The sequence below is a fragment of the Bidens hawaiensis genome, unplaced genomic scaffold (assembly GCF_021521415.1).
Source record: "Bidens hawaiensis isolate Kalapana, Puna unplaced genomic scaffold, B.hawaiensis_p1.1 tig00044597_1, whole genome shotgun sequence".
Classification (NCBI taxonomy): Eukaryota; Viridiplantae; Streptophyta; class Magnoliopsida; order Asterales; family Asteraceae; genus Bidens; species Bidens hawaiensis.
The window spans coordinates 53,103-61,293 of record NW_027497903.1 but is presented as its reverse complement, the minus strand read 5'-3'; the positions used below and the strand labels follow the sequence as shown (position 1 = coordinate 61,293).

Sequence of the window (8,191 nt, the reverse complement as noted above, 5' to 3'; positions counted from 1 at the left end):
AGCTTGTGGTATTATAAAGAAAGGAGTTGGATTGAGGAGCAAATAAGGGTTGAAGCAAAAGGGATTGATGGGTACGTAAAAAGGGCTAAGCCACCATATTGGATGGTGAGATTTCATCTGTAATTTGGCTTCTGCACCTAATTAGTATATCAACATATGAATATATGTATTTGCCTTTTTATATGTAAATGTGTGTTTTTGCATATAAGTTGTTAATGATTATAGTATTATTGTATGTAACTTGAGTATATGATTGTATAAACCTAAATGAATTCATATTTTCAAAATATGTCTAGATCCTAAATTGAAATTTGTATAGTAGCTAAGTAAAGGTGAAAGTATACCTTTTATTGGTTGGTGTATGTAGCATAAGTTATTGTGAGTGATTTTATCATGTGATTCTGTCAATACTATGAGATCAGGTAAATCACGTGGGATATTTAAAGTTATGATAGAAAACAAGTGGAAAGAATATTTTAACATCATAACATTGTTTTTAAAGTTATGGTAGAAAGCAAGTGGAAGGAATATTTTAACATCAGACCATTTTTTTAAGAAAGTTATCTCATACTATATAGAAATACATTTATATTATATCTAAAACTTGATATATCAAATTCTTAGCATAAATAGAAACCAATATGAGTACAGGATAAAGAAAGTACTACTTACCCGTTTATGGGAGCTGAAAAGAAACAACACTACAATTAAAGGTGTTTCATAATTCATACCAAACTAACCCAACGAGTTTTAATTTTTGTAATGTGTTCTTACAAGATTAATATTAAAAAAAAAAAAGAAACAGATTTATTTTTTTTATTTTAATGTTAACAAATAAATAGCTAAGGGTTTTAAGAATTTAAATATATTTCTTGGTTAATAAATATGTATAAAACAACTAAATCTGTTATATGAATTTTAAATATATATTTATAAACCAACTTAAGATTATAAAACATTAACCAACTTAGATATTATAAAATAGTTATTAGTTTCCATTATGTTGGAGGAATCTTTTATTACAAACAATCCTTACCTAGAAAAACAAATGCCAACATATTTGATAGCACAATTGAAAATTTAGAAAATAGAAATATATCCTCTCCAATTATCCATTCCACTTCTTTTCAATATTCAAAGAGTGGCCAAAAGAGCAAGATTCAAGATTAAGCAAGTTATATACTTGGATTTTTAAGTTTTTTCCAACATTCAAATATTTCATCTTTCATTATTTAGTGTTAGCTTAGTGATCAAATTTTATCCTAAACGAAGATTTCATATAGTGATGAGAAACTATCATGAGAACAACTACAACTACGGCTTGCTTAAAATATGTTTTCAATACCGTTGACATATATTTCCAAAACACAACAAATAAATAAATAAAATAAAAGGACTTGCTTAAAATTTTTCAAAATCCTAGATTTAACCGTGACTTAAACTGACTGCAAACCATTTTTTTTCTTGTGAGGTCGTGATGCCTACAAAATGGTGTGGTGGGCCTAAAGCTGTTATGGCAAATTCGATAGACAACATGTAAATGATGTGGCAGAGTAGACGGTCATCTAAAGCCGTGAGAATGATATCATCCATGTATAATAAATAAATAAATAAGCAGTCTTGGTCCTTTGTTGCAAAATGAATGATATCACATAGACTATTCTAAAAACCTTGAAAAATAATAAAAGGAGATAATTGGTTGTACAAACCCCTACGTGTCTGCTTGAGTCCATATAGAAACCATTTCAATCTGGATACAAGATTTAGGTTTCCTGATCAACAAAACTAGGTGATTGAAGCATATAGACTATTTGTTGCAAATTGCCATGTGAGAAGGCGTTCTTCACATCTGATTGATGAATAAGCCACAATTTGGAGACGACAAGTATAGCACGTATAGTGACCTGTTTGAAACAGTGTTATTTTATCATTATAATTGTATTGGGCGTCTATAACTATGTTGTTTTAACCTTACAAAAACGTCTTGTTACGCTACTATACTATCACAATAATAAATGGTAAACCAACACAGTTGTTATACCTTAAATGTTGTCAATTATATGTGTAAATAAACGTAAATACCCGTCGTAAAAACCACCCTAGAGGTGAACCAATTCTAGACAAGAATATTAAGAAATTAAACTTAAAACTCCCCATTTGAAATAAATCAATAATTGACCCCTCCTTTTACCAACTCCAGGACAAGATGCCTTTTCCTTGGCAATTAAGCATTTGACTTGCATAAAACCTTATTGCAAAAGAGGTGTCCCAAGTTGTCTAACTATAACAAAGATTCACACGTGCAGATTCGGAACATAATATCCAACCCGACCCGACCCCAATCACACGCATGCAACTAGTAGCTTGGTTTTCACGCTTGAATTAAATATTTCCATATTGACGTATCTAACATGACTCTAATTGCCTAATCAGTAATTTTGACAGCTTTGATCATTCACACACCTTTTGATCTACTCACACACCCACCATATTAAGTGTATAATCCTGACCGCATGGAGAACTAAAAGCAAGCATGTAGGCATCTCTCGGAGTCAAATGCCCAGAGATGAAAACCTAGCGGAAAATAAGATTAAAAGCAACATGCAAACTTCCGCCAAAAATTGAAAAACCAAAACATCAATGTTTAACTACTTTAATGTCAAAATTTTCAAAAACTTTTTAAAAAGTTCCAATTTCTAAATTCCTTTCAATATTTAAACATGATTTCGTATTTAATGCATCCCGATACCATATTAGCACCGAATTTCTAAAAAACGAATACCAAATACCTATATCGAGCACCTCATATTAACCACCACTTTTTTTTAACGGTCACGGAATACTCCAAATAGGCTACCAGCTAAATTAACCACATCGGAATATACTTGTCTTCCAATCCGGGGAAAACTCTCACCTAAGGCCAACACCCGTGAGTACTCGCCCAAATACATGACAGTAGAGGCGGCCAAATAAACCCGTTAACCTAACCGACCCGTAAATCAAACCGATTATGTAGAAACCGGTTTGGAACCGATTGAAAGCATAGATTTGGAACCGACTTGTAATTTTGTCTACCAAAACCGGTTAACCGAACCGAAACCAGCCAAGACCGGGCAAACACTAGTCAAAACCCAAACCAAAACCGATCATAACCTAGTCAAGAAACCGGTTTCAACCCGAGTCAAAACCAATCATAAACCAATTTTGATTTTTATTGAATAAACAAATAGGTTTCAACCGGTTTGTGCGTGTAGGGGTATGGTACTAAACCCGGTTTTACGACCCTAAATTTATTATGTTTGGCTTATTTTATTATATGGACTAATACAATGTTATTGGACTTGGGGGGGCTTGTAGGGGTATGGTACTAAACCCGGTTTTACGACCCTAAATTTATTATGTTTGGCTTATTTTATTATATGGACTAATACAATGTTATTGGGCTGAGGGGGTTTTGTGGAGGTAACCCTAACTGGGCTAGGCCCATTAGGGTACCATGATGGTGGCCATGAGGCTCCCTATATAAGGAGGTCTCCACCTCCTTATTAGGGGTTGGTCATTCTCAATAAGAGCCACCACCATATTTTTGTGTCTGTGAACAAGAGATCCTGGAGATTTCTTAGCGGTCACCTCCACACCCCCAAAAAGTCATTGCAGATCCCAACCAGCCGGAGAAGAAGATCAAGACGTGGTTCGTTCATCTCAAAATCCGTGGAAACATCGTCATGGATCAGGTCAGATTCATCTCGTGCTTCGACAATGCGCCTCTGTATGATAGTGCGGGGAAATGAAACCCGTCCGGTCCAATCCACTACTACCTCATAGTCTCATACATAAAAGAGATTCGAGCTTATCTTTTATACTTATTAATGTTACCAACTATTATTACTTGTTCAGTCCAAGCAATCATAAATAACAGCAACACACATTCACATTCATTCAATTCATCTTCTTCTCCATAATAATAATATTAAACCCTAAACCATGTCCGGTGGTATTGCTCGCGGCCGTCTCACCGAGGAACGCAAATCATGGCGGAAGAATCATCCTCATGTTCGTTCGTCATATTCTAAACCCTTAATAATTGTTTATTATTACTATTATTATTGTTATTATATGTATACGCGTCTTAATTATCATGAATATTATATAATTGTGCTGTAATTAGGTCTAATTGGTGTTGTGTTTGGGAATTATGGTTTGATTTTGAGTTTTGTTAACCTAGGGTTTTGTAGCCAAGCCTGAAACCCTAGCTGATGGTACTGTGAATTTGATGATCTGGCAGTGTATCGTACCTGGTAAAGCTGGTGTAAGTTATCTAAACATCTCATTATTATGTGATAAATGATAAATCTTCATGTTATTCTGTATGCTGGTATGTATGTAATTGCAATTGATTGTTCAAAATGAGCCAAATATGCTAAGAGTGTTTACACAATAATCATATACTGATTTGGTATGTAATCTTGTATGCCGTTGAATCAGGCTCAATAATCGAACACGAAAAACACAATATTGGGCAATCGATGTTGGATTCTGTTTTTATAATAAAGCCGAGAACGGAAACCAGACAACGTGCATTAGTACCACAAGAAGTATTTGAAGGAATAACATATTTTAGTACCACAAGAAGTATGTACAGTATTGGCACTAGATGTTAAGTTGTAATTGAATCTTCAATATTTTAGTGGCATATAAAAAAGTTGTCGTTACAGACGCAACTCAGTAGCACCATAAAAACTTTTCCATTTAAAAACATGGTCCAGTAAATGGCATTTTTTTGTAGTGAACTCAAGATTAACGCGCTTTAAGCTCAAAATCTTACCCTGTTATTACCTCTGCTTTTTTTGCATATTAATCCCTTTTTTAATGAAAGGTAAGATTACCTTGATAGCTTTTAGAGTTTTAGTTCAACTTGTTCAAGTGAAGAAACTTTGCAGTTACCTGTTTTCCCTATTTATGATCTTAATAGTCTTCTCATTTTAAGTTTCTTTTCATAATTTTTTTTTATGCAAACAATTGAAATGAAATGATGGTTTGTTGGGCTTTGAATTTATGATTTTGTGGGCCTTTATTGTAATGTATATAATTTGTGATTGCAGACTGACTGGGAGGGTGGTTATTATCCACTCGCCCTTCATTTCACCGAGGATTATCCAAGCAAACCACCAAAGTGTAAATTCCCTCAGGGCTTCTTTCATCCCAATGTTTACCCTTCTGGAACTGTTTGTTTGTCCATTCTTAATGAAGATAGTGTACGTTTTTCCATCTTTTCTTTGAAAAAAGAAAGTTATATGTTTGTGTGTGTGTGTAATTTAGGGGTGTCACTTGTGTCTGGTTGACGGGTTGAATTTTGGAATCAAACACGACCCATATTTTAATGTGTCACATATTCCGACACTAACCCGGACATATATAGCCCGTCTCACTCAGACTACCCATATTTTTTCTTGTAAAAGATTCCAAAGCTTATCCAGAAACTCATAAAAAAAAATTTATTTTTTTATTGTTAACACATATTAATGCTTCATATTTATAATTTTACAACAAAAAAATACAAATTTATATATAAAAAAAATGCATTTTAGTTATAAAATCTTATGTCAGTTTCCTTTTTGGTTTTAAATTTCCGCCTGAGAGATCCAATCATTTTAAATTATTACACAAAACACATTTTCAAATAACAAAATAAAAAGTAAGTGGGTTGAATGGGTCAACCCGTGAACCCACTGGGTTGACACTGACATGACCCGTTTAGCGGAACATTTTCGACCCAAGACTGACCCGAACCTGTTTATACCAAACCCAAAACCAGAAATCGTGTTAGCTTCGTGAGTTCATGTCGTGTCTGAAACTCACACCCAACAGGGTAGAGCACACCTGACCCGTTTATCAAACAGGTGATACTAACCAACCCAAAACCTAATTCTTCTTGGGTCGTAGATCGAATCGTATCAGGAATTGGCTATATTTGTGATTTGTATATGTGTCTGTAGGGTTGGAGGCCAGCAATAACAGTTAAACAGATTCTTGTTGGAATCCAGGATCTGTTGGATTCCCCCAATCCTGCTGATCCTGCTCAGACTGATGGATATCATCTCTTTATCCAGGTATATTTGTAACTTAAGGGCGTCAAATTTTAATTTATAAATGGGACAAATGGTGATAATATTAGTTCTAATTGATGTAAAATGAGTGCAGGACACGGTGGAGTACAAAAGACGGGTCCGCCAGCAAGCCAAGCAGTACCCGCCACTTGTGTAATCAACGGTTTGAAGTATTTTTATGTAGACTATGTCGATGAATGTTTGACGTGGATTGACTTATTTTGATTTTCGATTAATCAGCTGATGGAAGAAGATGTTAGTTGATGATAAAGGCCAAACCTTTGTTTTGTTTGTTGTGTGGTTGGTTGGTTTATATGATGATACTGCTTCAATGAGTTTCAATTTCTATGGTTAATCTTGTGAATTTAAATAATTCAACTGCAATTTGTCAATGGCTTCAAATCTGCTTATTGTGGATTGGTGTTGCTGAATTTAAATAGTTGATTTTGTTTTCGTTTCTGCTGACATTGATGCTTTCATAAGTGGACTGGTCATGCATAATTTTCAATCTAGAGTAAGGTACTGTTTGCGTCTCTGTGCTAAATGGGCGGAAACAACTAAACCTCATTTTTTAAAACAACTTCCAACCTCATTTTTATGTCCACTTGAGTCATTATGATTAAAACATATTCATGTTATCAGAAATTCGTGCTAGAAACAGACTATATTTTCTGGTCACAAAATATATGTTTCTTTATATTGTTGAAATCGGTTCTTCTTACACATTTGTCGAAAAAAATATAATGTATTGACGTAAATCACATGAGATGTATTAAATTTACTATCGACCATAATTTTTACAATTCTTAGTTACATCCGAAACCCTCTTTAAGAGTTGGCTATTCTTCTATTACTTTGATGCTGGTGTGACATGCAGCTTGAGAAAGAGCATGCCTCAAGTTATTTGCTATTTTAACACCAAAGGAACTCCTGCTCATCTGGCATATAATGAGTTCTAACACTCAAAAAACAAAGATGTGATGATTTCACTAAGTTCTTCAACTAGGGCTATAAATCATAAATGTCGGGCTTTGACTAACAAAAGGTATTGCCATGTTGTTGCCACATAGACAGAGGGGCATTCACTAACTTTTCCATCAAAATGCATAATGACTTGACAAATAACTCAATTATTATTTAATGTTTTTCTTTTAATAAAAAAATGAATGAATGTAATTGGTTGGAAAAACAGTAGCACTGCCTCCCGTTGCCTTCACACCCACCATTGCATTGGTGCCGGTACCCTTAGTGCCCGCCTTGTTGAGAAGTGTAATGTTGTTTGGCACTCTACACATGGTCTAAAAGGGTTTAAACTTTAAAGGTATGGTTCGTTAAGTTACAAAATGCAAACATGGCATTAGTAAAGAATTATAGTGAAGTAATATGCCATATGATTATCATTGAATAAATAAATATCCATTCTCATTCTGGCTTTGAGGAGGGAGGGCAACGGCTCCCAGCTGATTATCCTGATAGGTCTAAATTTAAAAAAAATTTATATATATTTAAAAAAAACATGTATTCTTAATATTAAAACTCAATTACTCAATTCAATGGTCATTTTTATAAAAATAAAAAATGCGCAGGTCAAATCATAACGCAATAAGTCTGTTTAAAAATTTAATTGTTTAAACCCAACATAAAAACCGTTTTACTTAAGGCATACATTTTTTCTCGCATTCGACTGAAAAAGTTTTAGCGATTCTTTAAGACGACTTTGTTCCATTCTTGTGTACGCATAGAATCACCTTTAAACACTTTTTTTCCGCCTAATTCTACTATGGGGCTTGGCACAAATTTCCCATTTGTCGTACTGTTAGTTTTAAATTTGATAGAAGCTGTGGATTTTTGAAATTAAAAACTCAAGAGTACACACTGGACACCTGAAGAAACACTAAGTGAACCCTGGACAGATTATAGATAATCTGGGGTTTAAGTAATGTTTCCCACGGATGAGGTCTAGCTGAGAAGGCTGTTCTTCAGGAGACCTGCAAAACAAACATCGTAAGCTCGTCACTGAGAAGGGGGGGTTCCTCCTTGTGACCACCCTCCGGCGTGAGAATCAGACTAGATTGCTCTGAATA

At 34.3% G+C, this 8,191-nt stretch overlaps 1 protein-coding gene across 1 annotated transcript; it reads left to right on the top strand.

Moving 5' to 3' along the window:
• The first annotated feature begins 3,896 nt into the window (after positions 1-3,896).
• On the top strand, positions 3,897-6,403 carry LOC143595022 (SUMO-conjugating enzyme SCE1). The gene is made up of 5 exons (XM_077074174.1): positions 3,897-4,053; positions 4,226-4,309; positions 5,103-5,255; positions 5,997-6,110; positions 6,202-6,403. Exons 1-5 carry the CDS (start codon positions 3,985-3,987, stop codon positions 6,262-6,264), a joined length of 483 nt encoding a protein of 160 aa, XP_076930289.1. The 5' UTR covers positions 3,897-3,984; the 3' UTR covers positions 6,265-6,403.
• Positions 6,404-8,191: the final 1,788 nt, after the last annotated feature.

Excerpts from the sequence above, each read along its gene's own strand:
- LOC143595022 (XM_077074174.1), top strand. The coding sequence starts at position 3,985 with ATGTCCGGTGGTATTGCTCGCGGCCGTCTCACCGAGGAACGCAAATCA. Across the intron at positions 4,310-5,102 it reads TCGTACCTGGTAAAGCTGGT|ACTGACTGGGAGGGTGGTTA; the intron begins GTAAGTTATCTA and ends TTGTGATTGCAG. Across the intron at positions 6,111-6,201 it reads GATATCATCTCTTTATCCAG|GACACGGTGGAGTACAAAAG; the intron begins GTATATTTGTAA and ends AAATGAGTGCAG.